Genomic DNA, 19658 nt, shown 5'->3' on the forward strand with positions numbered 1-19658 from the left:
CACTGTGCCCTACTCATACAAACGTCCATCACCTCGATGATGACTTCTACTTGGACGTGGAGCCACTGTTGCGCTGCTGACCGAATAAACGTAGCTTATGATGGCGGATGGCATCTCATCCCACCAGTTCCCTGGGGTCCCCTCCATAAACGCCGTGCCGTTTGCCTCGTACGAGCTGCGAGGGACTGTGTATTTTCTCCTTCAAGCACTACTTCAACAACTGGGAGTCCTACTCCGCAACAGCAAATTCTTTAGCAGAGTAGTGCAAAGACTTGGAAATATTTATCATTAAAAAAAGGATAGACAGCAGGAACCATTCCCTGAGATGCAGAAGGAGGAGGGCCTGTTTCTGATCGCATATCGCTATCCATAGCCTATATATTATGAAAACTGCGTGTGATCGGGCACCGAACGCGCAAGGGGCAGCCAGTAGGCAACGTGATTATATTTTTCAGGCTTAGATGTGTATAGAAATATGTTTTCCTATCATATACTATATGATAGGAAAAAATTGGCACTTGCATGACTTCAGCATTAAAACGTCTGCACAGCTTTTAAAGACTCCTACGGTGCCTATTTCTTTATAAATTTAAGCAGGATCACGGAGAGATTTGTTTGGCCTTTTTCATTTTAAGAGGTATGTATTCCAAATCACTTCCCCCACATTTTCTCTAAATATTAAAATCTGACATTATTTCACTGTAAAAGCCTGGCCATTTTTCTGCAAACACAAACAGTTTAGACAAGCACTTTTAACGGCTATTTTATTTTCCTTTTTGAGAGGTACTGGATTATTACTGACTTTTGCAGTAAAAAACAATGTGCCCCCATTAACTAGTAATGCATATACATTAAATCTTTAATTGCTATTTTGGTACAGAAGCTGTCCTGGTTTCAGCTGGGATAGAGTTAATTTTCTTCCCAGTAGCTGGTATAGTGCTGTGCTTTGGATTTAGCATGAGAAGAATGTGATAACACACTGATGGTTTAGTTGTTGCTCAGTAATGCTTGCACTGGTCAAGGACTCTTCAGCTTCCCATGCTCTGCCGGGCGCACAAGAAGCTGGGAGGGGGCACAGCCAAACTGGCCAAAGGGCTATTCCATACCATACGACGTCACGCCCAGTATATAAACTGGAGGAGTTGGCCGGGGTCAGTGATCGCTGCTCGGGGACTGGCTGGGTGTCGGTCGGCGGGTGGTGAGCGGTGGGTGGTCCTACTCCCCACCTGTACGGACCAGTGTCTCAGCCATTAGGAGTCAGCGCTCTTCTGCTCAAGAGAGAGGATGTAGAGGGTACAGACCATGGGGTACCCTACGGTTTTACCTGCGTGACCACGGAGAGGACATGAGGAAGTGGGATGGAAAACCCACCTCGACCCTAGAGGCACGGGTACGTGAGTTGCAAGGAAAAACAATCACACAAGGAGGATCTTCCAGGAAAATTGCTGCTCCGGTTTCCAGCGGACAGTTCCCCAGACAGAGTAGAAGGGCTGATCTTACTCCTGATTTTAATGAAGGAACTCTTGACTCGCATTTACAAGAATTGGGTAATGAATACTATGACCAGGATTAGGGCGGCCCTGCCTCCAGCCAGGTGGAGGAAAGGGACAACCGGGTTTACTGGGCCGTGTGGATTCGATGGCCTGGCACATCAGACCCACAGGAGTATAAAGCTCTGGTAGACACGGGTGCACAGTGCACCCCGATGCCGTCAAGCCATACAGGGGCAGAACCCATCTGTATTTCTGGAGTGACAGGGGGATCCCAACAGCTGACTGTACTGGAGGCCGACGTGAGTCTAACTGGGAATGAGGGGCAAAAGCACCCCATTGGGACTGGCCCAGAGGCTCCGTGCATCCTTGGCATAGACTGCCTCAGGAGAGGGTATTTCAAGGACCCAAAAGGGTACCGGTGGGCTTTTGGGATAGCTGCCTTGGAGACGGAGGAAATTAAACAGCTGTCCACCCCGCCCGGTCTTTCAGAAGACCCTTCTGTTGTGGGGTTGCTGAGGGTTGGAGAACAACAGGTGCCCATCGCCACCACAACGGTGCACCAGCCTCAATATCGCACCAACCGAGACTCCCTGACTCCCATCCATACTGATTCATCGACTGGAGAGCCCAGGAGTGATCAGTAAGACTCGTTCACCCTTTAACAGTCCCATATGGCCAGTGCAAAAGTCTAATGGAGAGCGGAGACTGACAGTAGACTATCATGGCCTGAATGAAGTCACGCCGCCGCTGAGTGCTGCCGTGCCGGACATGCTGGAACTGCAACACGAACTGGAGTCAAAAGCAGCCCAATGGTATGCTACAATTGATATCGCTAATGCGTTTTTCTCAATCCCTTTGGCAGCAGAGTGCAGGCCACAGTTTGCTTTCACTTGGAGGGGCGTTCAGTACACCTGGAATCGACTGCCCCAGGGGTGGAAGCACAGCCCCACCATTGGCCATGGACTGATCCAGACGGCACTGGAACAGGGTGAAGCTCCAGAACACCTGCAATACATTGATGACATTATCGTGTGGGGCAATACAGCAGAAGTTTTTGAGAAAGGGAAGAAAATAGTCCAAATCCTTCTGAAAGCCGGCTTTGCCATAAAACAAAGTAAGGTCAAGGGACCTACACAACAGATCCAGCTTTTAGAAATAAAATGGCAAGATGGACGTCATCAGATCCCAATGGGTGTGATTAACAAAATAACAGCCATGTCTGCACCAACTAGCAAAAAGGAAACACAAACTTTCTTAGGCGTTGTGGGTTTTTGGAGAATGCATATTCCAAATTACAGTTTGATTGTAAGGCCTCCCTGTGAAGTGACCCGGAAGAAGAACGATTTCAAATGGGGCCCTGAGCAACGACAAGCCTTCGAACAAATTAAACGGGAGATAGTTCATGCAGTAGCCCTTGGGCCAGTCCGGGCAGGGCCAGATGTACAAAACGTGCCCTAAACCGCAGCCGGGGAGAATGGCCCTACCTGGAGCCTCTGGCAGAAAGCACCAGGGGAGACTTGAGGTTGACTCCTAGGATTTTGGAGTCGGGGATACAGAGGATCCGAGGCTCGCTATGCTCCAACTGAAAAAGAGATACTGGCAGCATATGAAGGGATTCGAGCTGCTTCAGAAGTGGTTGGTACTGAAGCACGGCTCCTCCCAGCACCCCGGCTGCCGGTGCTGGGCTGGGTGTTCAAAGGGAGGGTCCCCTCTACACATCATGCAACTGATGCTACGTGGAGTAAGCAGGTCGCACACTATGGGCTCCGATAGGAAACCCCAGTCGCCCAGGAATCTTGGAAGTGATCATGGACTGGCCAGAAGGCAAAGATTTCGGAATATCACCAGAGGAGGAAGTACCATGTGCTGAGGAGGCCCCACTGTACAGTAAACTACCAGAAAATGAGAAGCAATACGCCCTGTTCACTGATGGGTCCTGTCGTCTTGTAGGAAAGCATCGGAGGTGGAAAGCTGCTGTATGGAGTCCTATACAACAAGTTACAGAAACTGCTGAGGGAGACGGTGAATCGGGTCAATTTGCAGAACTAAAGACCATCCGGTTGGCTTTAGACATTGCTGAACGAGAAAAGTGGCCAGTGCTCTGTCTCTATACTGACTCATGGATGGTGGCAAATGTCCCATGGGGGTGGTTACAGCAATGGAAGCAGAGCAACTGGCAGCACAGGGGCAAACCCATCTGGGCTGCCGTGTTGTGGCAAAATATTGCTGCCCGGGTTGAGAACCTGGTTGTAAAAGTACATCACGTAGATGCTCGCTCACGTACCCAAGAGTCGGGCCACTGAAGAACATCAAAACAACCTGCAGGTGGATCAGGCTGCTCAGATTGAAGTGGCTCAGGTGGACCTGGACTGGCAACATAATTTATAGCTCAGTGGGCCCATGACACCTCAGGTCATTAAGGAAGAGATGCAACATATAGATGGGCTCGTGATCGAGGGGTGGACTTAACCATGGACACTATTGCACAGGTTATCCATGTACATGAAACATGCGCTGCAATCAAACAAGCAAGCGGTTAAAGCCTCTGTGGTATGGAGGGCGATGGCTGAAATATAAATATGGGGAGGCCTGGCAGATCGATTATCTCACACTCCCACGAACCCACCAAGGCAAGCGCCATGTGCTTACAACAGTGGAAGCAACCACCGGATGGCTGGAAACATATCCTGTGCCCCATGCCACTGCCCGGAACACTCTCCTGGGCCTTGCAAAGCAAGTCCTACGGCGCCGTGGCACCCCAGAGAGAACTGAGTCAGACAACGGGACTCATTTCCAAAACAACCTCATAGACACCTGGGCCAAAAAGCAGGGCATTGAGTGGGTAGATCACATCCCCTGTCATGCACCAGCCTCCGGGAAAATCAAACGATACAATGGGCTGTTAAAGACTCCACTGGGAAGAGTGGGTGCTGGGACATTCAAACACTGGGATACACATTTAGCAAAGGCCACCTGGTTAGTCAACATTTGGGGATCTGCCAATCGAGCTGGCCCTGCCCAATCAAAACTTTTAAGTCTTGTGGAGGGGGATAAAGTCCCTGTAGTGCACATAAAAAATATGCTGGGGAACACAGTCTGGGTTACTCCTGCCTCAGGCAAAGGCAAACCCATTCATGGGATTGCTTTTGCTCAAGGACCTGGGTGCACTTGGTGGCTGATGTGGGAGGATGGGGAATTCCGATGTGTACCTCAAGGGGATTTAATTTTAGGTGAAAAGACCCAATGAACTGAACAGTATGATGTTAATTGCTATATAATACTGTATGTCATCACTTTATTGGTGCTATATACCATATCAATGGTATTACAGTAAGAATCACCCAGATTAATAAAGAATGAACTTTGATGAAACTGAGCAAAGTGTAGCGGTGATGGAACCAGAACTGGCTTCAGCATGCAACAATCCAACACCATCTCTCCTGCCCCGAAGGACTGTTATGACAGATGGAGCCCAAAGTCATGGACTAAATGAACTCAACGGACATTTTAGAGGGATGGCCCATGGACCAAGGCAATGATAGCTGTGTGTTTATATCAGAAGACAGGGAAAAGTGGTGGTGATTAATTGGGATGTATTAGAAAGGGTAGGACCTGGGCATGACATAGATGGTACAGAATAAGGGGTGGATACTGTCCTGGTTTTTTTACTGTACTGGCTGGGATAGAGTTAATTTTCTTCCTAGTAGCTGGTATAGTGCTGTGCTTTGGATTTAGCATGAGAAGAATGTGATAACACACTGATGGTTTAGTTGTTGCTCAGTAATGCTTGCACTGGTCAAGGACTCTTCAGCTTCCCATGCTCTGCCGGGCGCACAAGAAGCTGGGAGGGGGCACAGCCAAACTGGCCAAAGGGCTATTCCATACCATACGACGTCACGCCCAGTATATAAACTGGGGGAGTTGGCCGGGAGCAGCGATCGCTGCTCGGGGACTGGCTGGGCATCAGTTGATGGGTGGCGAGCAGTTGCATCACTGTTTTTTTCCTTGGGTTTTGTTCCTCTCTCTCTCTCTTTTGTCATTTTCCTTTTCATTACAATTTATTATTATTTTCTTTATTTCAATTATTAAACTGTTCTTATCTCAACACACAAGTATTTTCTTACTTTTGCTCTTCCGATTCTCTCCCCCATCCCAGCGGCAGGGGAGAAGGGTGAGAGAGCGGCTGGGTGGTGCTTGGTTGCCAACTGGGGCTAAACCACAGCAGAAGCTAACACGCGTTATTGATAATTGAGGATTTTATACCTTCAGCTTTCCCCTTCTTTCCCAAAGCTCCCTGCCACTGTGTTAAGTGCAACAGCAGACTATCTGTACTACCTGGAAACAGTATTTCTCTCCTCGACAAAGTCACGTTTGGACTAGATGGATTTTCACTTTTGCCACACTTGAACAGGCACAAGTGAATGATGGACGAGCAGAATTTTTTGAGTACCCACATTTGTCTTGGGAGTCCTGGTAGCTCCCCATGGCATGAATCCCACCACACTTAAGTCAATGGCTTTGGTAAGCTTTTTTCTTCTTTTAAGCTCCCTTTTCCTCAAAGAAACTTTTCTAAAGTTTTCGAAGAAAGTTTTTCTAAAATGCAACGTTTGCTTTATCTCTGAGGCCCAAAGAGGACAGTGCTCCCTGAAGAGCAAAAATCCAAAATGTATCCATGCAAAACCAGCACAGCTAAGACCATGAGCTAAATCTTTGGTTTGCTTTGTTTTCAGTAACATTTTAACATCAGTATACAAATGGAGGGTGGAAATAAAAACAAAATCTGCAAGGCAGCAGGGAAGACTGTTCCTGGCTCCACATTTAATTTGACCGTGAAAACAACAATATTCAAAACATCTGCAGGAGTCCCCAGGACAGGCTGCCAAAGCGCGACGCCTGCCAGGCAATCGCGTTCACGTCATGACTCCAGCGAGAATTTTCATCTCAGGATAAAGCATTTTAGATGCCGCTTATGGGCAACAGCTACTGCCATGGCGTATCTGAGTCTACCTCCTCATTACCCCTTTATTTGCGGAAAGGAGATGGAAGTCCAAAGGGCAGAGGGAAAGGGCCAGACGCTTTGTCAATCTCCAGCACCTCTGTGTTATAAAGGCCCATTTCAGAGAGATTTACCTTCAGGAGGAGTTTCTCAGGAGGTCAAGCATACAGATGAAGCTGCTTTGTGCCATGCACAACCAGCAAAGTGAAGGAGATCTCCACCTTTCTGTAGGTGACTCTTACAAGATGTATGGGCTCCATTCACACGTATCTAGCAGACAGCACCAGGAACATACACACCGAACTGAAGATACACGTCAAAACATGCTGAACTCCTATGAGGATGGCTCTTTTTTAGGAAAAATGTGACCTCAGCGAGTTGTAAATGTCAGATATGGAGTACTTATTTTCGGTTGATTTGAACACAGCGTCTCCCTACATAGTCATTTACTCCCTTGGAGAAGAATGCTAGAGCGGAGAACTAAGAGGATCACCTTTATCCTTATGTGAAATCCCCTTTTCGAAACGCAACATTGCACAAGATTGTACGTGCCAGAGTCTTTCACAGGTTTCTCTTTCCTGCCTCACTTCTGGCACCACAGCCAAGACGTTCTGAAGAAAGCACAGAGAGGAATTAACAATTAAAGACTAATAAAAACTCCTTCTAAAAGGCTCACCACAGTACCCTGTATTTCAAAGGAACAGCACCATACATCTTTGTACCGTCACAAGGAGGCAGCAAATACCCACAAAAGCTGTAAAGCCACTAAGGAAATATATTTTCCCCCTTGCACTACCTCCCCTTGGCAGTACTCGGGGAGGAATAAAAGGCAGCGCCTGCTTGCTGGGCTGCAGTCCATCACTCGCTGGAAGAGCCCCAGGGGGAGAGCGAAGTCAAGATCTATCTGCTGGGTATACTCAGCCTAAACCATCCTGAAGAAAGTTAAAAAGACCTGTCTTCACCTCAGTAGCTTTAAAGCAGCTTTTTTTCCCCCCATATCTTCTCTTGGAAAGCAACTGTGTAAATATGGAAGCAGCGGAAAGAAACAGCTGCATGGAAGGAGAGCCGTGTTGGAAATGCTTTGGAGTGAAAGTCTACAGTTGGCAGAGTCCTCGCCAAACGCCGTGCTCTGCCCTGCTTTCTCCCGAACAGCCTCAGCGCTCGCTCTGCCAGCTACAAATATCCACCCCTTTCCAAATGGCTTTAAAAATAAACCTTCGCTGCAGGACTTGCTTTACCTTCTCCTTCTGTTTCTTTCTCCTCCAAAAATAATAGCCTACCAAGAGCCTCCTTCATCCCTGAAATCCACTGTTCATTCAAGTCTTCTCTCTACACCTCCTCCCATCTCAAACAACGCTTTTGTATCGTTTCTCCTCATCTCTCTCTCTGAAAAGAAGGTAAAGGGGAGAGAAATGTTCCTGGGCTGTAGCATCCCAGCATAGCCCGTATGGAGTCCTGCAGATGTCCCGTACAGGAGAAGCAGCACATCCAATAGCTGTATCTGAACTATCAGCTGTTGGATTTCTGTTTGCCTAAGGCCAGTAATGAGCCCAGCTTGAGAGCAGTTCAATTTTTCCAATAGGAAAAGAGGAAACCAGAAAACTCAGATGTGAAACCAGACTGGAAGGAAAAAGAGCCATCTAGAGACATCTAACACCCCTGGAGATTTTTTCGTCCCATGGAAATTTGAACATGACTCCTCATTTGGGTCAGGTTCCACCAAATGCAGCTTTCATTGGCCTATACAAGCTATAAAAGTTTATGCTCATGCAGCATAAATATTGCAATAAAAGGAGAAGTTACATTTACATTTTATGGACAATACTCCATTTGATAAATAGCTCAATTAAATAATTCTTAATTATTTATTAGATTATTTAAGTACAGTAAATGAGCAACATGGTTATAAGTAATCTCCCCTCAGTTGGCCTCAACACATGCATTAATCATTCGTTGATAAGCCTTCAGCGCTCTTTATGCCACGGGGTATTCCCACCCTGACACAAAAATCCGAACTTAAACACCCTGTCTGATTTTATTCTGTACTCTAAGCTCCTTTTCGTAGCAGAGAGGATATTCTCGCCACTCCAGGTATCCTTAAAGCTCTTCAAACAAGTACACTTTCATTTTTAAATGGCTGGAAAACTTCATCAGCGCTTTGATACGATGTGTTCTCATGAGGAGAGAAGAAAATCCATCTGGCATATTAGGGCCCAATTATTAAACTCTCCTACAGTGTTTACCAACATCAGAATTGCTAGTAAAAAATGGCAGTTTTAAATGCCAAAATATACAGCAGCTTCAATACTAATATGCTTTAACGTATATAGGTCACTTAATAATTTCAGAAAGCACTGCAATGATTACTAGAAACCCATCCCAAATTATTTTGATGAATTGGAGGCTATTTAAGTGCTATTTAGAAGTAAATTTTAAGATGCTGGAGAGTTATAGGACACATTTTTAAGTACTCGATGCATTAAACCTCAAAATAATTGGAACAAGTACATAATGCTGAAGGAGCGCACAGGATTTGCACAGTTGGCCTTTGCCAAACAGCTATCTGCCGCCAACAGCAAACCAACAGATCCCATCTACACATTAATGACCTTACCTTTCTGCTGAAGATGGCACCAAGGTTTAACAAGCCACAACCCACCTTATTTGCTGCAGGTGATACTATTTTTGTGTCTGTTTTAAAAATCTACTTATTTGCTAGCATAACCAATGTGACGCCCTGTAAAATCGTGGCAGCTTCCATAAAGACAAGATCAGTCTAAAGAGAGATTTGAGGTCTTTTGGGAAAGCAGGTATTAATATATTTGTCTGGGGTTTTGTTTGTTTGTTTTGGGGTTTGTATTTGGTTTTGTTTTGCTTTTTAGGGTTTAGATTTGCAAGTCCTTCTGTGCTATCACAAAGGGGGTAACATTAAATAAAGGGAAAAAGTCATCTTGCAGGTCTACAAGACGGAGCTTTAAGTAAACACACCAAAAATCACAGGACACATGATGAAACTGGAATGGAAATCAGTGTTATTTTGACCTGTGTTTTGAAGGTTTTTCCCTCATACTATTTTCAGGCATGAGAACAAGTTACTCTGAAGGCAGGGACGTCTGAGCAGGCTGTAGCTACGAGTGGGACTGGGGACCAAGCATGGCATTGGCCCTGTAGACTCCTTCCATTCTCAGTTCTCCTCCTCTGTAGTCTCTGCACTAACCTGGTCCTCTTGTCAGGTCAACTCATGAGAAATACCCAGATGAATTACAGTCCGTGGAGAGCTACGTGGCTCACCCTAAAGTGGACACCTATGTCTGGTAACTGAACTGCTCTTTGGTGTCCATCACCTGCACTGACCAGAAGAGCTTCGACACAACACACACAGAAACCTAAATTAAGGTGTCAAAGCTATAAACTAAGTCCCACTCAATAAAAGTTTAAAAACCCAAAGTGCTTGTATCACACCCCAAACCACTACGTTGTCATAGGAGACTTTAGAGGCCAAAAGCATGAATGGGCACAGATAATGATGGGACTAATTAACGGAGGAGAAACCAAATGGCCTCACTGCTCTGGTCCACACGTGACCATTGTGGAGGACAAAGTAGAGAGCGATGAGGACAACATGGAAAGAAGGAAGTCACGGATGCTGAACTGTTTATTTCTAACAAGATGAAGAAGTTTATGTAAAGATATTCCCAAGCTCTTCCTTTTTCTCCAAAAAAAAAAAAGTGATTCAGACTGTATTTTAGGCACATATTTAGTAATGCCATTTCTACTGCAGTAAGAAATTATTTAATAAGCACAAAAAAGTAAATAAAATATTTGCAGCACGACTCCAGATTTGAATTATTGCAACAGGCCATTCCCACTTATTGAAAACACTGGGCAAATGTTTACAGCCAGGAAAAACAATATACAGCACATTAAACCATCTGCCTGAGTGCTGTACGGAGACAAATACCACTCCCTCTGAAGTTTTTCTGAGGAACAAGTCCAATTATTTGCACCAAAGTAAAATTGCACTATTTGATATTCAGACTTTAGTAGAGGTCTGAAAACACAAAACTCGCAACGTCTGTTCCATTCGCGAAATACACCCATTTCTCTAACAACCGCTGTAAGACTACGATGGGACTAGATCGAGTCAGTGTTGAACTCCCCTAGAAGGATGTTTCAAGAGCAGATATGAAAGACGAGACATACAGCAGCCAAGAAATGGGGTGAACTGTGCACGTGAGGACACAGAACAGAAGTGCAGTAGAAGACATCAGAGATAGACATTTGTCTATGGAAAATCAATGTTTGCCAACAAAGCTCAGGATGAGACCATAGAATAGAATCACAGCATGGTTTGGGTTGGAAGGGACCTTTAAAGGTCATCGAGTCCAACCCCCCTGCAGTGAGCAGGGACATCTTCCACCAGATCAGGTTGCTCAGAGCCCCGTCCAACCTGGCCTTGAATGTTTCCAGGGATGGGGCATCTACCACCTCTCTGGGCAACCTGTGCCAGTGCTTCACCACTCTCATTGTAAAAAATTTCTTCCTTGTATCTAGTCTGAATCTCCCCTCTTTCAGTTTAAAGCCATTACCCCTTGTCCTAGTGCAACAGGCTCTACTAAAAAGTCTGTCCCCATCTTTCTACAAGCTCCCTTTAAGTACTGAAAGGCCACAATAACGTCTCCCCGGAGCCTTCTCTTCTCCAGGCTGAAGGTGATTATATTTAACAAAACCTCAGAGGAAAATCGATTACACCCATTCACACTCTCACACCCACAAATGCCAAACGTATTGGCCAGCTGGTCTGGCCAACATCACTTGTGTCCCACAGAGAGGACAAGGGATGCTGGCTGTTGGGTCCTCACCACATCTCCTGGCTTCTTTCCTGGAGACAGCAAACCTGGTTTATAGGGTTTATAGGTTTTTTATACCCCGTAGGGCTCAACAGCTTCTTTGGCAGGACCCTTTGGCTTCAGTTTTGTTCCCTTCACGCTTTGGGTATTTTAGGCAAGCCTGTTGGTCAATACCTCCATCTCCTCATTTTGAGTTTCTAAGGGCTGCTACACTAGGAAAAGGAATGGCAGCGGTGACATGCTGTCACCTTGCTGTCACCTTGCTGCCACCCTTCTAATTTTGGAGCAAGAGGTCTCCTCCTGACAAGTTGCAGGGTTACCAGCATGATCCTCGACTGCTTTACAGCCAACTGCGTCACCAGTTAGAGTACAAGCCATGCTTTCAACTCTTGTTCTGCCGTTTCTTCTGGTGCTTACACATCCTTATTTCATTCAAACTGTTCTTAATAATCCTCTTATAAAATCTCTACAGAACTGGCCAATAAAGCAGAGAAGCACAGAAGAAATACAGATGCACTTTTTAAAAAAAAAAAAAAAGGGAAGAAAAAGGATCATTGGTGAGCAGTATGAGTTTAGAAGGCCAAATATTCAAAATAATAAATATTTTCACATCTTCTGTATACAAAAGTACACTGGTGAGAAATACGTATTATAGATAGGTGTGGGGGCATACATAGATTTTTTTGGAAGACAAGGAAGCACAGATACTAATAAAAATGTTTACTAGAGACTGTCAAAATAGCTCAAACTACCCGCTGAAAGATGACAGCAAGATTTGTAAATTAAAGAGCTATGTTATGAAAAGCAGAGGCGGAAACAGAAAAAACACGGTTTGCTTGCAATTCATTTAGCTTTGCGAAGGTTAACAACGGTTAGAATATCATTTCTCCTGCGGCTCCAATTATAATGCAATATTAAAGACCCCGTAACTTCCCCGTTCTACCCAACATTTATCCACTGACATTTTCTTCGCTTAAAATAAAATGTTAATGTGTTGCAAAGTAAAATAATGGAAACATACAGCCACACACCGGACTTTGTGCCAAACCCCGACTCCAGAAGGAGCTCCAAGAGCCTAACAGCACCTTTAAATGTGAGGCACAGCCCTTCTCACCCAAAGTAGCCCAGCTCTTAAATGAAATGGAAATCAAATCCAGCAGTCACATTTTGTCCTGCTCCACAGTGGCTGATGTTGTTTAAATGCATGGCCAGGTTCCTGGCTTCTCCGTAACTTTGTGTGCCTCAGAGAGAATCAGCCCGGCCAGCGCCTGGGGTACGCCATAAATTAAGCAGCACTGGAGTTTGGCAATCCAGCCTACACCCCAGCGCCCGTTGGAGGGACTTACTTGACCTATCTCGTCACAAATGTCAGCACAGACACGGAGAATCTAAACCCCCTGTTTCCCTGGATGGTTCCCCATGCAGCTCTAGGCACAGCTGTTTCTTCCAGTAGCAGGGCAGAAGAGCATGTTTAGGATGAGGTTACAACGAAGTGGAAAGAGTAACTTCTAGAAGATGGAAATGTGCTACACCATCACCAGCACAGAAGATTTTCCAAAATTTCCCACAGAATGGCAAAATGAAGCAAGACCATTGAATGCGATACGAGGAAGTCATTCTAAACATCCATTTTCCAGAACACAGTCTCTTTTTGTGTCCATTACGCTCAAAGAATTGCGACGTATCCCAGGTTTTGACTTAGAGGTGGCCTACGTCTCAAAGGTGGTTTTACCAACGGTCTTTAGGCTTTGCAGAAAGCATTTTCATTGCCTCTGCTTAGCGTGCACATTTTCAGCCAACTCTGTCTCATTAACATCACAGGGGGCTATCAGATATTACTTATTTATAGTCTAACTTGAATTCAACTGTAATTATGAAATGCACCCTAGAGCACTAAAAATGCAAGTGTTTCAATAGTTTCCCCTACAAACAGCAAAGATGAATCATGCTGTTCTAATACACTGGTTATTTAGCGAGTTATAGTGACTGTAAAATAAAATACTGGGAGAGGAACTTAGCAGTAGTTACAGTTAAAGAATCGAAGAATTTTTAATGCATTATAAATGCATGGTTGGAAAACAGCAATAAACTGCCTTCTCCCAAATACACACGTTCTTATTCCGCTGGCATGTTAGGATGTTAAATAATATTGCAACATTACTTCTCAAGGAGATCCGTGTGATAGCAGTGAGGGAGGGAAGGAAAATCACTGTTGACTGTCTTCAATCTGTCTAACTTTTGGACATGTTCTTTTCAGCTCCATGTGCTCATTGAGATCTATAATGCACATATCTTCTGCTTCAAACTGTGATTCTCTTCCAATAATGGAACTGGAGGAATCACTCATATTGAAGAGTTTCAAACTCTCATATGCAGGTGGAGCTGGGTCTGTAAAGAATTAATGGATAGTTTTTAAAGTGCAGATTGATCTTATGCCATTAAAAAGGAACTACGGAACCAACTGCTTCCCTGTTCGTTCTCCTTGTAAGTAATTACCCTGCCACAAAGATTTTTAGGGAAGACCTTGACTGTGATGGATTCAGCAGAACAAATGCATAAGTCTGGCCCGGGTATAAACACTTACTCCGTATCAATGGAAGCAAGGTTATTAAGCGAGTTCAAGCCTGTTTACCTGGGATTGTATTAAAGCACACTCCGCTCTGTAAAAGCTACATACTAAAAAAAAAAAAATAGATATAAACCACTTGTCTGAAGGACCCATCTGGAGCTCCTTGCTTTAATTAAATTTAGCATGGCATCTAAAGCAAGATATTATTCCCACTGTTCATTTCAAAACAGGCATAATATTGCCTACTTTAAAACGGGTGGTAAGATCTGGAGTAAAGAGACGTATATCCCGCCTGTGGGAGTTCTCTTATCGATCAAGTATTGCTTTATATTTATGGCGTATTAACAGTTCCTAAAATAGAGGCTAAGACATTAGATTTTGAAACTTAAAGAGATGGCCTGCTATGCTTCAGGAGACATTTAACTTCTTTGTTAGGGCTTTACTTTTTTGGAGAATGGAAGAAGAAACGAGTAGTGAAATTGCTTCTGTTGGTTCCAACTCCTAGGGAATCATCAGTTTGCTTCACACTAAGAAATGAACTTTACCAAGCAGTTCATGAAGGACAGAAAAGTATTTGGCTTCAATTGTGTTGAAACGTATGGTTCTATTTAACTTGACGTATTTTCAGAGCTGTTTAAAATCAAAAGGTGCTATCCAAAGACTTTGAAATTAGCCCATGCTTAACTCTTTGCAAAATCACTTCCTTAATTTATGATTTGTGTCTGATGATGTGTGAATATCTGCAATTTTTCTCAGTCATACATTATTTGTATCATGCGGTAACTGAAAAGATACTTTCTATACCACTGTAAAAGTAACTTCTCCATTTCAAAAAGCCTTCACCCCCTCCTCTAACCTCCCTTTCCCTGCATGCACAGGACAAGATGCATCTGCAAAGACGGGCAGAAAATTTTCTTAACATATTTCCTAATTAAATACTTTAAACATAGTAGGAATTTCCATTTTCTAGGCTGTGATGTAAGCAGGATGTTTAATTAAAAAAAAAAACCCCAATGATAACAAAAAACCCAAACACTATACTGGAAAACAAACCCCCAATATCTTTCCTAAAGAAGAAACATTTAGCCGTCTTAAATGAAAAGTACCTGAAAAATGTCACAAAGAACTGTACCAGGTCCATAAAGTTGCTGTGTTGTGAGAATGCAATCTGCAAAAGAAAAGCAAATGCTTTCTATTACTTACTGTAAAGAAAATTCATATTTAAGATGCATTGTTGCTGGGATCAAAAAATTACAATGAAATACATCTTTACTTGATTCAATTAACGTTTCTGAACACTGTTACGAAAAAGCACTGAAATATTCCGAGGGAAAAGAAAACAAACTATAACTTCACATTAGTTTGAAATCATATATCCCAAAAATGAAGCTAAACAAGTACCATCTCAAATCATATATCCCAAAAATGAACCTAAACAAGTACCATCTCAAATCATATATCCCAAAAATGAACCTAAACAAGTACCATCTCTCTCTCCCAACAATGTTCAAGGAACAGTCTTCAGTGCACATCAACTACCTTGGAGAAAACACTAGTTCAAAAAATGAGAACACAGAAGTTTCACAGCGCTAAAAGTAGAGCGTCTTTAATTATTGTACAGACAGCAACCCACAGTACAACATTTACAAGTTCAAAATGCATGCTCCTATTCAAACGATACTCGTACAGCGAAATCGCCTTGAGCAAGTCACTTACACCAAGAGCGGCAAAAAGGCATGAAACACAGAAGAGAATAGATACTGTAAAAACAGCTATGGCATTCATCTTAACTCACTTTCCTGCAATCCACTCACACTGCAAAGAAAAGTGAAAAACAAGCGAATATTTTGGACAAAAACCAGAGGGAAGAAGCGAACAGGAAATCGGGAGGTGGTTAAAGGCAAAGGGAAAGATTAGGGAGCCTGGTTAAAAATAACAAAGCAGAGGGGAGGCAAGCCAACAGAAAGGCAACTTCTGCAATATTAGGAATTGAAGTTCTTTCCAGGTACCTCCTATTTCCTCTGACCATCAATCTCAGCACCACAACAGGATATTAACTCTTTCATGAAGTAACTGAATTTATTTCAAAACTAAACCGAAACCTGCACTTCTGTTCCAAAAGCTTTCCATGGATATTAAATTCACTTAAGGCGTCATTCGTTGGGTTTTTTCCTTAATAAACTACATGTTACGCTACCATGAGCATAAATACAAATCTCTCCTCCCAGCAATAGTCACATTCCAAAAATGAATATATGCAAAAGGAGTTATTGCTTGGATTTCTGTTGCTCAAGAACACCTATTATCCTATTTGCTTTAAATATCCATTGTAACTTGGTATAGAAGCTGACCAAAATAATTTTCTTATGAATATACTGAAATGCTCTTAAGTTGAAAGCTCCTTTACAGCGCATAACTTCTTTTTCGCTGGAAAGCTAATTCAAAACCTGCAGACCAGATGCTTGTGACCTCAGTATTATTGCCTACAAAAGACAAGAAAACACATAGTTTCTTGCTGATTTTCTCCTTATAAAGTGCTCCCCAATAGCTTTCTGATGAGAAAAAGAGAGTGAGAATGATTTCACTTTTTATTTTAAAACTCAGTGCATGGTAACTGAGGCGGTTTTATATTCACATAACTATTCTGGCAGTTCAGGCAAAGATTTTTCTTACTAAAATATCACATCCCAAAATACAAACATGTAATATATCCAGTATATAGAAATATGGGCTGAGAATAACTATGATGCTGACCGACTATAAAAGACGCATTTCAAATCACAGACCTTATTATGTATCAGTAGCTTCTATTTAAAAAGCCTTTTGTAGAAAAAGAAAATTAAAAGCACAAAGAAATCATCAGCAGGTCAGTCCTCTGGAGACGATCATTAGGACCAGCTTCTGTGATGGAAACCAAAGTTTGCTCCAATTAGAATGTGAAGAAGAAACAAGTATCTGCTAATTTTAAATAAGGACAGATTCTACGAAAGATTAACGAGACTGCAACCTCATCTCTAAACTGTTACAGGAGAAGGGCTTCTCGTTTTTTGGTAATAGAAGCGTAGGAAATAAACCAGAGAAGGACAATCTGGGTTTGTTCCACACAGAAGCACTATCAATGCTTTACCAGTGGTGGTTCTTTTGCCTACCTCTTGGAGCTCTTCTCTTGCAAAGACCAGCTGAGGATCTGTACCTCATACATGGATTAAAAAAAGCAAGCCTAGGTTGGTTTCTGCAATTTACTTCTCACAAGCTGAAAACACGTTATGCTATTAAACCTGACCAATCTGTGTCGCAGGCAGTTTAGTATCATAATTGTTAATGGTTTGCTTACTTAGAGCTTAATTTCCCCTAATATAATCTGTTCCTAGGACTTAATTAATTCAGTTCCATAGAAAGTTTGGTTAGAAATAGCTGTTAAAAGTAGACTGTTCGTTCTGAATATAGGGAAAATATGGCACAACTTCCTTAGTGGTATGGATTTTTAATTAAGTTTAAATGACAGTAGAAGATTCATCTATCCGTTCTCAAAAAGCTAATTTTGTCCCAAAGGAATAAGCAGTGTAACTGCAGGAAAACACCGTGTCTCTCGCGCTGGGGATTGAGAGAGCCTCCTCCAGGTGCCCAGCAGAACTTCAGCTCAGCTACAAAATCAAGTTGCCACTTTCATAACGTACGCGTCCTTCAAAGATGTTTTATACTATGTTCTCAGGAATAATGCAGTATCCTTAAGTAGTTACGATCAAAACAGATCAGAAAATTAATTACGTTAATTCCACAGAATATTGTAAAGCTTGTGTTTATCTGATCTGAAAACGTACCTGAAAAAGCATACCAGCCTACCACGCTTTTTCTAACGCCACATCATTTGAAGCATCAAAAAATTTGGCTGCTTTCCAGACAAATAAAAATAGCTGGCTATATGGACTGATAAAAATGTATAATTAAGAGCTTTACTTTCTGTATCACTTGATTAGCATAAAATATAAAGCCAAGAAGAAAATTTGGCTACCTCTAACTACCAAACAACATCTAAAACGTGCACTAGTTTTGAAATCGGTATACGCACATTTCAAAGGAGTTAACGGCAAAGTGCTTGCCCACAAAATATTTTGTGTAAAGGAAAAGCAATTTGAACCCACTTGACATTTCAGTGACAGTCGGTATTTCAAACTCTAAATACTTCTGGAGTTAAACTACAGCCTGTGACTGATATAAAGTTTGACAAACAAATTGGGACGATTACGTACCAGGAATTGGTTTGCATTAGTACCCACGTTTGTGCTCCAAGAGAAAAGAAACTTGAGAATAATTTCAAGAGAATAATTTTGTGCAAAAATGGGTCCAGCTGACTCTTAGCCAACTTTGTATTTTGAAACAAGTTCACCTTAAGCCCTTAAATGCAACCACAGCTAAATTTATTTAAGCCCCCATTCTTTTGATTTACAAGTGCTTTGAACTCATTAAAAAGTACTTGAATTTCACATACCACTAAGAAAAATTAGTATCGCCAAACCGATGAGAAATTCTGTAGAATTTTTTTTTTTTGGTTAAATATAGCAAGAAACAAATTTGAATAACTCCTCTCACTTACCTGTAATAAACAGAATTACAGATAAAGCATCACACCATAACTCCTTCCACTTGTGCTGGACATTACTGTTACTTTAGAGAAACAGAAGCCAAACTATTAGCCACAATGGGGATGGGGCAAATCTCTCTCCAAACCCAAATAATTTCTAATATTGTACATAATATTAGTAGTCCTAATCTAAACTCGTTAACTGAAGAACTGCTAATGTACTGAAGAACATTTCAAGCATGGCATTTTCATAACAGAATTTGGAGCATTTTGGGTATCTAAATGCTTGAGAAAACATGAACACACACAAAAAACATTGTTTCTACAACTTTTCTTTCCCTGCTAACAATTCCGGATTATTTACATGTCGTATTTTTGCCTTTCTCCGCTATTGTATAAAGGGACTCAATTCACATCAGTGCTGCCTTCCTTTTCAACCCTACTTCATATTAGGGATGAGAAAAAGTGAAGTTGGAAATGATATTTTGAACAGGACACACTCCTAGAATAGAATCATAAAGGAGAAAAATAAAAGTCTAATTAACTTATGAAACCGGAGAAGTACGACAGAGAAGGCGCAACGTGAAGCGGGCTACTGGAGATCGGTGCTTGCTGTGAATTCAGAAGATATCAAAAGGGTCCCTGCTGCTAGATCCATTAACCTCCCCTGGCAGGTGGGAGAACGCTACAGCACTTGTGTTTTCAAAGTCTACAGGACCACACAGCACTGAAAACCACGGAAATTCAGAGATTTCAGGCTGCTTTGCTTTTTATTTAAATATAGTCCCAGTGCCAAAGTTAACGAACAAAAAAGCAGCACGTACTACTGAAAGGCTGGGAGCTCCAAGGGCTTCCAAAGAGATAAAGCCAACAGCCAAACAAGCTGCAGATGACATTTATGTACATCTTCCTCTATTTCCTCCTCAGCACCTCCACTTTCTCGTCTTTTTTTTTTTTTTTTTTTTTTTATGGTTAGAGGCAAGGACTCAATCTGACCTTGGAGAATACAGACAACAGTAACAGGATGCTGTGGCCTGAATGCTGAGTGCCTGCGCTTCTGTCAAAGGACCTGCTGCAAAACAAATTGTTTTTAAGTATTCTTGAGCGATGCCAAAGTCATCAAAACATTCATTTTGCCCTCCGTGATAGCGATGCAGGGAAAGAGTGC

The 19658-nt window shown here is 42.6% G+C and overlaps 1 protein-coding gene across 1 annotated transcript in view; it reads right to left on the bottom strand.

The window, feature by feature from the left end:
* Nucleotides 1–19658, bottom strand: part of ATRN (attractin) — a 159740-nt gene that overhangs the window by 30517 nt on the left and 109565 nt on the right. The window contains exon 25 of the mRNA XM_075499466.1: nt 15015–15076. Coding sequence (XP_075355581.1) covers nt 15015–15076 — 62 coding nt within the window. The remainder of the gene's footprint in view (nt 1–15014; nt 15077–19658) is intronic.

Source organism: Mycteria americana, chromosome 4 (assembly GCF_035582795.1).
Source record: "Mycteria americana isolate JAX WOST 10 ecotype Jacksonville Zoo and Gardens chromosome 4, USCA_MyAme_1.0, whole genome shotgun sequence".
Lineage (NCBI taxonomy): Eukaryota > Metazoa > Chordata > Aves > Ciconiiformes > Ciconiidae > Mycteria > Mycteria americana.